This window comes from Buceros rhinoceros, unplaced genomic scaffold, assembly GCF_000710305.1.
Source record: "Buceros rhinoceros silvestris isolate BGI_N320 unplaced genomic scaffold, ASM71030v1 scaffold28076, whole genome shotgun sequence".
Taxonomy (NCBI): Eukaryota; Metazoa; Chordata; class Aves; order Bucerotiformes; family Bucerotidae; genus Buceros; species Buceros rhinoceros.
In genome coordinates this window covers 90,429-106,571 of record NW_010417394.1, presented here as the reverse complement: position 1 = coordinate 106,571, position 16,143 = coordinate 90,429, and the positions used below count along the sequence as shown (strand labels likewise).

Here is a 16,143-nt window from a genome sequence, read left to right as displayed (position 1 = left end):
TTCCCTGAGCACTTCTGGACAAATCTTACATACAGAGCTGTAAAATAGGCCTTTCTTGGAACTCTCACCACCTTGGCAGCAAGTAACTGGTAACACCAGCACGAACCACCGAAAACATGAGCTCAAAACACTCTTAGGATCTTTAAGAACTTCTCCATTTCCTCAATACTTTTAGTGACTGCTATGATCTGAGAAGGTTTGGGGAGGATGGGAAGTCCAGAGCTGAGGGATATTCATGTTCTTTTAGCCTGGGAACTGCAGCTCGGGCACTTCTGCAATGTGCAGCTGTGCTGATATGGCCAGAAAGAACTTTCTGTGTGAGGAGCAGTAGATACAGCTCCCACCATCAGCCCGAACAGTCTGCAGTTTAGTAGTAAGCAGTTCATACATAAGCTAGCTCTTAAAAGACAGCCAAATTGGACAGCGTATTCGTGCAATACTTGACGACTTTCAACACGTACCACAAAGACGATTCTCATGAGCAGAACTGTAGAAAAGCTGCTACTTAAATGATTAGAAACAACTAACTTACTTTAACTATTTTAGAATGGGTAAAGCGGTGTTAAACACATCATTGTCCAACTAAGGAAATGCAGTGCTTAACCCAAAGAGTTTTATCTTTCTTGTCAAAATTAGATTCTTGGGAGGAGTAACATGATGGGGAAAGGCAGGCCATCAGTGACAGCATTACAAGGTCCTGGTTTCAAGGATGTGTGTGTTTCCTGTGCAAACTAGCCTTTATTCTGCAGTTTGGAATGTGGCTTCACGTCCATCTTGTCTCAGTGCACAGCTACCCTACTGAGATGCATTTAACATCCATAGGTAAACACTTCTCAAAGGTTAAGGCTGAACTCCATGGCAGTTCTACTCCTGGCAACATTAAAATATTTCATCAACGATTATCCTACAAGTGGAGGCTTGTGGCCAATCCCAATGCAAAGCCAGCAACTGTCACATTATTTCTGAGCAGAGACTGCCCTGCTGAATCTGAGACTGGCAGTACTACTGCCTCAATTATCCATTTCAATTAATGCAAATATAGATGATAATCTTCGAACAGCAGAGTAAGAACTGATCGCTGAATACACAGTCACAAAATGTAAGGCTTGACAAAGAAGTAAAAAGGAGATTAGATTTAGTCTGTTTCACATATTCTTAAATCGGAGATAGGAAAAAAGGTGGGGTATTGTCTTTTCAATAATAATAATTATATTCTATAAAAATAGACAAATAATTTAATTAGAATTTTTACTCTTTGATGCTCTTCTGCAAGAAGTGGAGAGTGTTTGATTTTGAGCAGCTACTGGAGTGCCCAGCACCATCTTACTGACACCTCTGTCTTTTCTCAGTAAAAATAATGCAGAGTGCTGGGCTTGAAGAGAACATGCAGCCTACAGTAATTGTGTTTAAGGTAACATGGGCAAATAAAAATTAAATTACTTGGCCAAGGTCACATAGGAAGTCATGGCAGATTTTGAGCCATGGGAACCTTCTGTGCTTTATCTAGGAGAGCCTGTCACTGATAACAAACTCGTTAGTTTATGACTTGAGCTTTGCAGTGCAGAGCAGTGACATTCCTTCAGCCTAGTCAGTGCCTCAGTGGCCATTCGTTACAGAGATGGGTGTGGGAGCCGACAGGCATTCACCTTATATACTGCTATTCCCTGTACTTCTGCAGCAAAAGAGAAAGAATTCTGTATTTTGTCCTGGATATATAGACAGTAGATTTTATCTTGCTATAATGAACAGCATCTATACCTAACAAATGCTAACTACAGGAAAGCTCTAACAGAATATCCATCTGCCATTTTCTATGTTAACAATTACATTCCTCTAGTGAGCCAGCACCACAAATCTTCAAATTCTATTAAATGCTTATGACTTCTATCTTTCATCATGAATGTAGATGAACAGAATTCTGACATAAAACCAAAACTTCTAAGACTTCTCAGGAAAATTAATAGGGGCTGCATTTTTTTTTTTATTAGAAGAGAGTGGAATCTTACCTGAAAGTCATCAGCTATATTTATCTATCTGATGCTGTTAACACAGTTTTCTGACCGACCATTAACACCACTCAGCCTAAAGCTGACATCGCCACTAGCGATGAGAGAAGCCCAGAGGACACTGGAGAAATGGGAGGGAGGACACAACGGGTGGGATGCAAAAGGAACAAAGCATGGAAGAATGGAGAAGTGTAATAGTTTGCAATGGAAAGAGTCTTGCTTAAAGAGATGGCAAGTCTGCTCTGCAGGGGACCTGGGATGGAGGCCTGCTCTATGTGCTGAGATACAACCACTTGTAAAGGCTCTCTGAAAGATCTTGCTTTCTTGTAATAGGAGAGCAGTGCTTATATGGAAGGTCTCTCATTCACAGACCCACCAGCAAAAATAACAGTTTATGTTCCGTTCACAATTTGAAGGTTAGCTATAGAACCTTAACAGCTAAAGTACTTTGTAAGTAAACAAACAAAAGTCCAGCATAACTCAAAAGCCAATCCCCATCTCACGACTGAATTTTACATTCGGTGGTGTGCAAGCCTGTGCACACACACACAGAACATCACCCACTGAATACGTTTATCAGTGGATCCTTCTACGGTTCAGTTCCTTTTCTCACAACTAAAATCTTTTTTTCCACCTCTGTTGACCCAGAGTTCATCAGCAGGTCAGAGCTAAGGAAGAAGGTAACAACCAGTATTGAAAGTGTAACCCTGTCTATTGCTTAGATTCTGGGAACTTTAACCTCCATTTGGAAAGTGTGACTAATAAGACGGAACAAATATTCTCCCAAGAGATGTAAAGCATGTGCCAACTTCAAAATACAAAATTCTTGCATGTTTTCTCTCTTTTTCCTTTTTTTTTAAAAGAGGATTTTTTTTTTAAAGATGACTGTATATGTAACATTACGTAGTAGTTAACCAGAGGTCCGAGTGCCAAGGCACAGTATGGAATAGCATTTTTCTGAACTCTGTTGCAGTTTAAAAGAACTGTAGAATATTTTTTGGTTTTTTTCTTCTGAGTGATTATTGTTAATTATTGTATCTATTATGCAGTAAGGTTTAAAAAATACATTTTTTGGCAAAGCAGGATAAATACGGAGCAAAATAATTATTGAAAAGAATCTTTAATTGACGTTTCTTTAAAAAATTGTAATTGCTCCCCAAATGCTAATTCCACAAACGTCTAAATGAACTTTAGGTATGTGGCTTATTCAGAACAAAGATGAATTTTCTCACCTGAGCAAGTGATGTTATTCTCTATTAATAACTGAGTATTATGAATAATAGGCGTTCATACGCTGAAGCTTTCAGCACCATGATTTGACTGATTTGAAATATTTGGAAATATTTGCAATATTTGCATTGAAGCACTGCTGGTTGCCAAGATTAAGACTGCATAGGAATAAAATCTGTGGTATTATTTGCTTACTTTCCTTTTCTTAATTCTAGTTTGCTTAGTTTGACATTAGTATTACAAGCTTGCAGTTTTTCTAGCACAAGGTTGAGACTCACCCAAAATACTGGACACTGATTGTCCATGGTATTTTGTCTGTCTAGAACACTGATTAATAATTTCTCACAGACCGGTTTTACAAACTGGTAGGCTTGACACAATGATGTTTGCAGTTACCATACTGCCAACAGGCTTCAAACAAGGTCAAAGCCTCAGTCTGATAGCTGACATGTAGATCACTGAGGATATTAAAATCTGAGCAAACAAAAGCCGTAGGAAGAAAGAATTACTGTCCCTATTTTACAGATATTGAACTGAGTAAGATAAGAACAGTTCTGCCCAGTTCTGCCAAACAGACTATTATTCTTTTCTGGCAGAATCAGATGGGTGTCTGTTCTCTGCGTTAACTAGAACTCATCCTTCCTGCTGTAACTGTGCTTTTCAGATATGGCAGCGCTCTATTCCAAACTCAAACTGCTGCTTTGAAATGATTTTGAGACATGCAGCTATGCATGTGATCACTTGTTACCAGTACTCTCCACGGTCAGTTTAGTTTCTGTGGGTTGTGACTGCAGTACAACTGTAAAAGTCACAAGCCTCCAGACTGAGTTTAAAATCTGTGGTTAAAATTGTGCTCTCTGACTCTGTGCTGTGATGATCGGGAAATAGAAGATGTATCTTTTCACAAGCCAGAGAAAACCCCTGTATCTCGTCCCAAATCACATTTCAAAACATGTTCTATTTAAGCTTGGCAGTGACTACAGTGGTTTTGGGTGCTATAAAAATAAAGGTGCTCATGGGAGACAGGTCCTTGGGGGTCAGCATATCAATCTGCAGGAGCACACCCATTTATGTACAACATTCCTCAATACAGAGAGAGGAAGCTGTGTCATATGAAAGAGGCAGCTACGGCAACAGATGCCTCCAACCAGAGTACTACAGTCTTTTACTGTACGTTTGTTTAGCTCCAGTTCTGTAAAGTGGGCATCTTTAAGAGCATCTAGTTCCTCCCTAAACAAAGTGGTATCATAATGTGTCCTAGCAGTTCTCCACAAGACTGCAAGAAATCTTCAGATTTTTTATACACAAAATATTACAACACACTAACAATAAATAGTAAGAGTTAAATATTGAAATGCGTTACTATACCTGACATATTCTTATCGCTTGGTCCAGCACTGTCTTTGTATCAGTTGCATAATCTGGACAAGGCAGCATGGCATGACTGAAATGGGCCTGCAGCAGGAGGTGTGTTTTTGTGTGTGAACTGTCAAACGAATGGGGATTGACTTCAATTGGAAGATGTTTTGCCAGTTCACTGTTCATCTGATCTTCATTGTGTCTCACAGGCAGATCTGTGTACTCGTCAGCATTCTTAAAAAAACAAAACAAAACCCCAAACCATTGTAATTAACTTCAGAATAATTATTATTCCTTACTGAGACATTAAAAGTACATGCATTTAAATTACTACAGTTAGATTTCACTGTTAAAATAGCAGCATTTCAGTATTTAGAAAGCATACTTATCAAAATCATGTGTGTGGGAAAACAACAACTAGTAAAATATTCACAAATATTCACACAATTACAGGTTTTAAATCTTTTTTCACATAGCTGATTTTAACATTGGAGAAGAAGAAAATAAAAGCAGTGAAATAAATACATTTATTGAATGGACTCAGTATTTGATACAACTTTCTACAAACATTCTACCCTGGTTGGCTCACAAAAACATTGTAAGGTTACCTATAAAGAAGTCAATAATTGACATTTTCCGTTTTCAGGGTTTTCACTTTTCTCTTTGCATTCAAAACACAGTGGGTTTGAAATAGCTCTGGTGAGGTTCTTTTAAAACATATTTTCAAAATTTTGTGCAGTCAGTGGCTAAGCAGCAGATGATCAGCAATCAAAGCAAAGAGCACAATTGTAAGTAGGTGCTCAAAACTATCCTCTGTGCTCCAGAGTGGGACTAACACCGTTCATGCCAAAATCTAAGCTGCCTAAGAATTTTCTCACTTGAAAAAGGAAACTTGAAAAAAGGAGCTGCACACCAACAGGTAATCTAAACCTACTTCTGAGTAGCAATATCCTTGGGGCTGATAGGAACTAGTATGATTGTTCTAGTAGCCAGAGCAGAGATGTTCATTCTCCTGCTAGAGAAATTGTCTCTGAAAGAAAACAAATTCAACAGATCCATCCTAAGAACTATAATTTAGGCTGAAGAGTCAGTTACATGACTTAATTGGTAACTTTTTTCTTCCACAAAATCTTCTTGTGCATGCATGCGTATGTATTCTGGTTTGGAATGAGAATGATCTTTCTAAAGTATAACACTTGCAAGTAAAATTAGCATTTTGTCATATGTACTATCTTTTCCATCTGTAATTTAAGCGAGTGTATTTCTTTTGTCATAAAATAAAAAGTCATTTGGGTAGCCTGATGGGCAATGTCTTTCAAACTATGGGCTTAGAAGAGATCATAAAATTATTGCTAATTAAAAGGTTTTATATTCCTCTTAAACTATAGATTTGATACTATGCATTTTTAGTCTTTAATCTCTCAGTCTTCCTGCAAATCCATATTAATGAGATATTCGCAACAGTAACTAATGCGGAGTGAGGTAAAGAAAAATGGCAGTTTTAGAACACCTAGCAGAACTACCTAGTTTACTTGCAAAATACTGTGTCCACTTGTTAATATCCTAACACATAGAACCTTTTTTGACAATTCCTGACACCAGTTATATAGCTGTTTTTTCTCCCCTTTGAAAACTGACAGCATGAGACTTTCTATTTTCTTTAACTGCACAATGAAACTACTCCTAAACTGTGATGTAAATGTAAAAGGACATTAAGTATTAGACAATTTAAGATTTGGAAAGAAACTCAGAATGTCATTAATTTATTTCATATCTCGACTGCAGATGAGAAGACTGACTAAAGGCAACTGCTGCTTAATCCTGGATGTCTCTCCTAGATGTCTTGTGAAAACTGTGGTCATTTATTCTCTGAACCTAGGTCACAATCTTTTTAAGCCCTATAGAAGGCTGCATGTTTGCTCCACTCTTTTTATTTAACTGGCTTCTCCTTCAAAGATATTTTAAAGAATATTTACCAAGGAGATTTTTTTTTTTTACTTAGTTTTGTTTTGCAGTTTAAAGTAGCAGAAAGAAGAAGGATCAGACAAGTCACTCCAGACCAACTGGTACTCCTGAAAATGCGTTTTCCCTAATTCTCCCCCAGCACATGTTTTATTTACATCCAAAACACTCCACTTATTTTAAACAACTTGCCTACTTAATTTCCTGTTTGTGATCATTGACTGTAAGTAAGTGAGGTTCATTTTCTTATCTGCATCATGTAGGTAATTAAAGGAAATTGAGAATGGGTAGTGAAGCTTTTATACAACTGAGAATGAAGCTGAATGGAGGGCACTGAGGTCAGCAGAGTCCATTATATTTTTATGCGAGAGGCCAGTATGTCTGCCCCGTCCTTGTTTGCTTAGTGTAGGCTGGACAGACTACTAACTGCAAATCTGTTTCTCTGATTTGCCCAGCTGTCCTTGAATAAAGACATCTTCCATTGCAAAATGTTAAATGACAGTGATTGACAACTCTGTGATGAACTCTGCTTGTAACCCCCTGCTACTGTTTTCAGGTTGCACAAGAAAAGACAGAATAAAGAAACATCCTTTGTAATCACCTCAAATGGGCCCTGCTGTTCACTCAATATTTTTTCATTTTAGTTTTTCTTTTCACTGTGAATCTCAATCTGTTCTGTGAAGGCTATAGCTTCAACTATTCCACAAAATATATATTATTTTAGTACATTGTATCTGAATATTGTTCTTACTTCCTTGGGTGAGGAAACAGATCAAATCACGTATCAATCATTAATCTTCATTTCAAAGTCAAGATACTTAATACAAACTTTATAATCAAACCACCAAGCGCTGCTGTGCATTTTTCACTTTCCCTTTTTCTTCTGTTAAATCAGGGCTATTGCAGCCCATGTGCAAATAGTAAGTTTACAAGCACCTACACACTTAAGAGTAACTTGAAGAATACCAGGAGGTAACCAGGAATTATAGCTATGGGTTCCACAATCATGCATTTGGTAGTCATGACTCTTTTCTACAGGTCTGTGATGGACCTTCCCAATAACAACGTCTTTTGGGCATTAGGTGCCCAAATGCTGCATCATTTTGAGGGTGTAAGAATCCTCTCAAACCTTCATTTCAACCTGTATGCAATGCAGGAGACACGCAGGAGTCATATAGGAGACAGTAACTTCCTTTGCTAGTGAGAAATGTCACATGGGGACCCGCATAAACTCGATAGTTACATTTTACAAGGCCAATGGGCTATTCTGGTAATTGAATTCTGTTTCCTGCATAATGCCAGGCATAAAATTATTTTAGAGTCCTGTCTGCAATATTGCGTTCCAGATATGCAGCTTATCATCACCCTTTATTTGAATTGTTAGAACTGTTCTGAAAGTAAACAACTTTAAAATATAAATTTAAAAATGTATCTTTTGTAATTTTCTGGTACTATGAGGCATTTGAGGAGTCAGACTGAACTAAAATTTAAATAAGGTATCCAACATGGCGAGTACTATGCTCTGCAGTGTCCACAGGGTTAAAAAAATACCAGATTTTCTTTCTACCTACAAAATGTGTAGGTTTGGCTGAAATCATTGAATTATAGTGAGAGCTGAACTACAAACTTATACCACATGTAAACCTTTTGAAATATTTTAAATCTCAAGTAACTACATCCTGCCATCTGTCTACAAGAGAGAAAGGGATACTTGTGGAGTACAGACAGAAATGGAATCAAGGTGAGCAACTAAAGTAAACTTCAATATTTTAAATAAAGTTCAGTCATGGGAACAGTAAAACTTATAAAGTTAATGAGTTCTAGACTTTAAAGAGCAGTTGATTAATTTGTAACAATGAGGGTCTAAAACAAACCGAAAATAGTTTCTCACATTCCAGAGCTGAACCAGTAGTCTTTTCTTTAGCAATGCTGCTATTGAAACTACCTTAGTATTGACTGCCTGCCTGTACGTTCCTTTTCTTTATATAGGTACCCAGACACACCATATTTTCAACTTTAATAACCACGTAACATGTTTCGCTGTCTTTCAAGTTTCTGATGTAGCAAGAAACAAGGGAAAAGCATTCTTAGAAAATTTGATACCAAAATTAACAGTTGCTAAGCTAAAGCATTAAAGAATCTTGCTGTAAACTAGTACTAAAAGTAACTACCAGAATAATAAAAAGGGAGAAAAGATGAGGATCATTGTTTAGCTAATGTAGTAATTGTATCCTCTGTAACTGAACCTTGGTTTAAATTACATAAACTCTTGGTAGTCTGTGTGTATGCTGAAGGACTGCAAAAATCATACACAGAAAAAATCACACATAGGAAAAAAAAGCCCAAACTGACCACATACTTAAAAGCTGTTTCTCAGATCATACCAAAAAGGAGTCTGAAAAATGGAATTGGAGAAGCACTTGCTAGAATTAGTGCTCTGAAAATTATATCTATGTTAGTGATTCCATAATAAACTCTTATTTTAAGGGGTTTATTGGTAGCCTGTAAATGTACATGCTTTGGTCTCAGTTTTATGGGACATAGTTCAAAGTCCAGAATTTAAAATGTTTGAGTGTTTTTTTTTACTCTTAGGTATAAAAGGTCTAGGACAATATCCCAGTTAAAGACAGTTATAAATTATATTACTAGTTATAAGTTTTAAGAACAAACATGATGCATGTTTTCAAGATTCATTATATAAAGAAAAACATCATTTAGATGAGCTTATTGAAGCAGCTACATAACAGGGATATTTAGATTGGAAGTCCTCTCTTAGACAGCAGACACTTGCACAAAGAGCCTCCTCACTCTGTTTTACACATGTAAAAATACACTTTAAAGACAAATTTTTCAGAAGCAACGTTCCAGATTTTTAGGGCAGCCTAGCAGGCTCTGCTAAGCAACAGAGGAGACTGAAGTTTTTTAGGGATCTCAAGGAGTGGCTAACATAATGCAAAAAAAGAAAACAAAAATTGTAGACAAGATTAGAATATATTTAGCACATGATACTGTAATTCATCATGAGACCATTTCTAAACAAGCTTCTTGCCTTCACGTAACATCTCTCCCAGGGAATTGCACATGTATGTGGCAGTGCGATGGCACCCAGCATACTAGAGCCACCCCTGCACTGCAGTTCCTTTCCCATGGGGTCTTTCTCATCCCGTCCTTCCCAGGTTGGTGGCTGGCAGGGAAAAAAGGCAGAAAGCAAAGCCCTGTGCCAGCCCCTGGGCACGGAGGGGTCAGAGCTGCAGCCCCTTGCCAGCACCTGTTCCTGGCTGTGGAAAAGGAGCTACCTCTCCAGCACTGGTGCCTCCCACTGGGGACTCTGTCTGCCCCAACCCTCCACTCCAGCTCAGGTAGTAGGAAAATTATCTTGCCACTTTTCTAGTACTCCATCGGAGTACTCTCCACTCTCTACTTTGGGAAAAAGGACAGGAGGAAACCAGATATGCATAGGCAGGGAGCAACTTCTGAGGGATAAGGGCTGCTCAGTATCTTTTTGAAACAAATACTAACTTCTAAATTTATTATCTAATTAATTGTTCAAGCATGTTTACGGATAAAAGATGTGTGTAAAAAAAAAGGAAGTAGTATAATAAAAAAAGTGTAATGTTAACACAATAAACAACAAAGGAGCAAAATAGCGAGGCTGAGCTACCCTGGGCACCATCTCTAGAGTTACCAGAATTACCAGAGTGGGCATTGGAAATTTCCAGTTGAGCATGAGAAGTTGAAGAGATAAAGTTGTAAAACCCATCAACATGCAATTATGTAAATCTGTTATTATTATTATTTTTTTTTAAATTATAACTATCTTTCAGGATTTGAAATGGGCATGTTTCAGTAACAGGATCTACAAACATAGTTTATAAAAACATACAAGTTCTTACAATTCCTACAAAGTTCTGAAGTTAGTGATCAGAGAAATCATATATACTTGTATTCTCAGACTTCTCACTTTAAACAGACAAACTTTTTTTTTTTAAATATCTGCATATGATAAACACCACAAATTTTACAATTACAGACATCATAAAAAGTACAAGCTAGGGCAATAAAACAGTTGAGTGATCACTTAAAAACACCCTGAAGGGTTTAGATTTCACAAGTTCACCTCTTACTTAAAACATCCAAACTACAAACTGCTGATGACATTCCTGATGACCAGAGGTCAGGAGTCTGAAAGACCTTTGCCACTGCTCACAGAGCAACAGGAGGTCAGCAATATTAGCTACCGGTAGCAGAGAGTAACCTGGCAGATTTGGAAACTTCTAAAGTACAAAGTTAAATTACAGACCTCTACTTCAGCATGGAGCTGCTGAAAGAAAATGCAAGTCTGCTAGCACATGCGAGAGGGAGAATTATATAAAATAACTATAATTTGACACGGGAAAAGAGTTCTTAGAATTCTATACTAACTTGAAAACCTATTATTTCCCTGTTTTCCCCGAAGTTTCCTGAGCATATCAGAGAAACTAAGTTTCAGTGTACAGGAAAGTACAGTAATAGATAATGCAATCACTGTAACTGGTTTACCAAATGTAAAAAATACACTTACAGAATAATTCTTTTTCAGAATAATTTCCTTTTTAAATTGCATACTTTACTAGCATATTAAAACAAGGAATGAATTAATGATTTTAAGTCTTAACTCTCATAAAGTTTATGATCACAATCATAATTCAGGACTACTTTTCTGACCAGTCCTAATAAAAACCATTCTTAGAATACATTCATTTTCTCCCCAAACATGTAGGTACTCTCATAGTATTAAGCCTGTACAAGTCACTCTCAGGTTTTTAAGTTAAGTTATTGATTATAAGTGAGCCTGTAATACTTGCACAGTTCAATGAAAAATAAATGCAGAAGAAGACTAAAGTAGGACAAAAATCAGAGCAAACATATGAAACTGGTATGGCATACACATTATTCGCCCAGAATAAGTTACTTTGACCACAGCAAATAAATATAAATGGAATGGTATAAATTCCATTTATAAAGTCAATTATAGTGATATGAGAGAGTTATTACTTTTAACCACTGGAAACGGAACATTTGAGATTTTTGCCTCTTCAAGATGCCTGACTTGTCCTATTACTTTTCATGAGAATGCTTTGAACCCGCACAATCTAAATGCATTATCATCACCCTCTTTTTTTTTTTTTTTTTTTTTTTAATTTTTAATTTTTGGGGGGCAAAAATTTTCGCACAATTCAAATGGAATTATCATCCCCCCTTTTTTTTTTTTTTTTTTTTTTTTTAAATCTTAATACTTAGGTAGGCATAACTTTCCTCCACTTTCATCTCAAGTCATATTATAGGAAAGATTTAAAACTGACTGGTTTTGGCTGCATGGAAACTAATCGTATTGCACGATTACAGAAGAGTTTTTCAGTGCATGAGCTCAGTAATGTGCTAACACAAAACCAGGAAAATCTCTCTGAGAATACATTCAAAAGTCTGATTGTCATGAGAAATCCACTTCAGTTCCATTTGGACATTTGTCCACAGTTTGAAGCTGAGCTTGGCTGAATCAGCTGGCTCAACTACTGGTTGAGATGATGATAGCAATAAAAATTGTAATAGCACATCCTGGCACACAGCTTTCCCCGGGAAAGCGATCAGTCATTTTCCATCTTTGGCTTTGATCCTCCAGTGGGATCTTCCAGTGCAGAGCCCAGACCCAGGGAAGAAAAAGTTAACAGATCTCTGCATTAAGTTAATACTACTCTGCATTGGAGGCAGGAGAAAGCGCTACTAATTCTTTGTGTGAAATGCAGCCCATACATACTGTATAAGTTAATGGCAAGCTGTAAAAGCTCCATGTGTTGAAAACTGGATTTCAGATCTGCTGACCTGTGGCAGCTCCCCTAGTGGGGAGCCACAAATGCATACTGCTGCATTTTTGTACTGGATTAAATTCCAAATCTAGACTACCATGTGACCAGAGACAAAAGGGAATAAAAAGTTTGCAGGCTGAATACCTGTCATCATGTGGTGAAATGACTAGCAGCCTCTGCTCAAGAGAGGCTCAAGCCCAGAATAACAGAAGAACAATATAAACTGGCAGGAACATATGAGAAACTTGGAAGGTGCTTACATGCACAGTGTCTTTTCAGCAAGCCAATGCTACTGGTCTCACTCTGAGCACTTTTAAATTAAAATAGTTTAATATAATAATAAAAAAACAGAACTGTAAAAGGAAGTGACAGCTGCTGCAAGTAAATTTCAATAAGGGTAGTTCCCTGCTGATAAAAACTGGCACATCTCCACTCATTTCAGTGTAACTATGTGGATTAACATTGCTTGAAAATCTGACCCAATGGTTTGAAGAACTCAAGAGCTACAAGGTAATGCAGAGATGGAAGACTGTGGATTTGGGGAAGGTGGGTAATCACTGAGGAAATGAAAAAGTCAGTAAAAGGAAAAATAATTGAAGTCTATTAAACAAATAGACTACCTATCAGTATTTCAGTGTGCTTGATTTGAGGAATTTCTATCAACACTTCTGTCATGAATTACCAGAGGTCTGATACAGTGAGTAACATGGCCAAAAGGCCCTTGCATCCCACCTGGCTTTAACAGAACATCCCATTACCTGAATGGGAGATACCATGCATTACTAGGGTATTACTAACTCTTTTTGGATGGCAAGTGATAATTTTTCTTGGTGATATTCACTGCACACAAATTCGTGAAAATACTGTACACTCGGTGTTCCTGCACAGGCTTATATATTATGTCTTTTCTACCTGTAAATAAAGGCATTCAACTAAAGTAAATGTAAGAGCTGTATTAAAAAAAGAAAAATTAAATGGAAAGATAACTGATGTTTAAGAGAGTTCCAGATATTTTGCCTGTGGTGTAAAGTTTTAAGAACTTCCTTTAAAAGACAAAGAAAACAGAGATTTTCAGTACCAGATGTCTAGGAAGATCCCATTTGGATTTGAGCTACTTAAATTTGCAATCATGTATTTATACATCTAACAGAGCTTCTGTTTCCCCTAGAATCTGAAAATTAACTAGCTTTGTAGCATCTTCCTTGATCTGCCACCCGTGCCCTGAGGATTAGAGACTCCACCTGAGCTTGTTTTACAAGCATAACAGAAAAAATTAATCTCTGCTGGCAGCGATCCCACTGGGATACTGATGAATAATGATATCCCTCTCTTGCTGCCCTCTCAGTCCACTAGAAAAGCCACTCTAACCCAGCAACGTGGAAACCGCTGAAACCATTCCAGCTGTGGATTAGCAGGCAGTCAAGCATCCATCTGTTCTGTGTGAATCAAGAGAAAGCAAACATGCATTCTTATAGCTAAAGAAGAATTAAAAATTAGCATCTTATATGACTGCATATAGTAAATATTAAGACAATCACATATAAAAGAAAAAATAATCTATTTTCTGTTCCTCATGTGGTTTACATTTGCTTGTTCCCTTAAGCAAATGATAAAAGTGGGAATTAATCTCATTAACCTAGAGAATATTGTGCATTCAATGTTTTAATATGTTTAAGATAAAATTTCTTAATCTTGAAAGCATCAGTTGTACCTAAAAATATTTTCCAATAGACATGCATACACACGCTAAATAAATACAAGCAAACATAGCAGCATGCCTTCACCTTGACAGGAGAAGGATTTTAGAGACCTGTTGTGAGAGGGATTTTAGCCATTTTCTCACCCTCTGAGGTGAGAGGAATAGACTTGAGATATTTTCTCTTTCTGAAAACTAGTAGTTTGAATTGTCTCTGCTGGCTTGCTAGTCTTTTCCACCAGAAGGCAGAAAGGAAAGGTAGTGAGAAGTTGGCAAGTGGGCAATGCAATCAAACTGGTAATGTCTGATCGGACTCTGCCATGGGGAATAAGAGAGTGATCTACTATAAATTAAGGAAAGCTGTATTTGAGCATCATCCCAAATAAAATTACTTTAGAAGAGTGTGTAATTTGACAGTTTTCACATACAACAATATTTTGCCGGATGCTTGGCCCACATTCATTAAGCTGCAGAAGTGAAGATCTGCAACTGTTCTCTAAGAGAAAGCTTACTATGCCATACTGAATTTACAAATAATATATATTAACTTCTTCAAATGCTAAGAAAAGTTTTGGCCTTTTGGTAGGAAAATCCCTCTGCTATTTCTTCTAACATTATAGGTAGCATGAGCTAACTAAGTACCTGTGAAATAAAGCCTCTTGTAAATACTAGACAAATAATCAGAGATTCTGATTTCTTAAAAGTTCATCTATGATAATACATAACATCAACATTTGAAATAAAACTCAACCTTCCCAAGGTTCCATCAGAAAAAAAAAAGAATGAGTCAAAGAAAGAATCTAAATGTAAATAGGAAAATACAAGTGTCAGATACTTCATGAAGGAGCGATCAGTAATCCTCTTACGTCCTTTTTTAAAAAGAACTACTATACTAAAGGAACAATATACGCTGGATACCAATCTTGTATGATGTAATTATTTCAGCCAAACCAATTCTTATCCTGAAATTTGTGTTCCAATCAGAGAACAAGCTACAAAATGCCATCTTCTTTCTTAACAGTTTTACAAGTCTGAGCAGTAGCTGCTTTGCTGACAGAGAAAAATATGTGTGCCTTTAAAGAGCAGTCAGTAAGGCTGAGTTGGTGTCACTAAGCGAACTGAATTCTGTGAGAACAAATTCATCAGCAGTATAATTGCAACTGCTGTAATTCATAGTACAATAGTATAATTCTATCAAAAGGAAAGGCAATAACTAGAAACCAGTGAAGACAAAAGAACTGCAGGCTGCAGAGGGCCTAAATTTGCCTATCATAAGACTGCCTTCTGGAGTACCATACCTGGGGCATGAGAACCCACAGCCATTCATCAAAGCAGCACCACATATTATAAAATGTTCAGCTTTGTCTTAATAAAGATGCAGTTTAGAATGTCAGTTTTGTTTCAACAAACGTGAACGTTATTTCAACAAATAGCCTGTATATTTGAAAACAGAGCCATATGACCTGACGGATAAAAAAAGCCATTTCATTTTCAATATGAATACTTTGCAAAGCATTGTCAGCATATACACAACTAAGCATAGTTTGAAATCTCTCATATGACAACGGCTACAATTCTAACTGCCAAGTGGTAAATGAAAGACTTCTGTGCTAATATACATATGTAAACAAATAAATGGTGCACAGTTGACTTGCCTGCAGCTTTAAGCAGTCAGCTAAATCAAGCTTGCTATCACTGAACTTGCTTCTAGCATATATTCCAAGACAAGCACTGATTTGCCACAGATGGCAGCCAGCGTTCACATTTTGAAGTTCAAGACTGGGACAGCACTCCTGTCTACCCTAGCAGATGCAAGTGCAATAGCTTCCTGGCTCATCAAGATAGTTTTCATTGGTATACATGACTGTTTTGCTGCTATAGCTGCCTCTACAGCTCCTGTTGAAGAAATTTGTTTCCTCATTTCTTGGACAGAAATAGTTATGAAAGCAGGTGTCTGAAATGGGGATATAGCCTGAGGATACTGGCTTCCACCACCACAGCTATATACACATCCACAAGTGTTTCATTTGGAACCTGCACTGCAATT

General features: G+C 37.1%; 1 protein-coding gene across 1 annotated transcript in view; it reads right to left on the bottom strand.

Moving 5' to 3' along the window:
• ASCC3 (activating signal cointegrator 1 complex subunit 3) overlaps positions 1-16,143 on the bottom strand; it is a gene marked incomplete at both ends in the record, with an annotated part of 99,557 nt that overhangs the window by 16,277 nt on the left and 67,137 nt on the right. Inside the window, one exon of the mRNA XM_010138204.1 lies at positions 4,605-4,829. Within this exon, the coding sequence (XP_010136506.1) occupies positions 4,605-4,829 (225 nt within the window). The remainder of the gene's footprint in view (positions 1-4,604; positions 4,830-16,143) is intronic.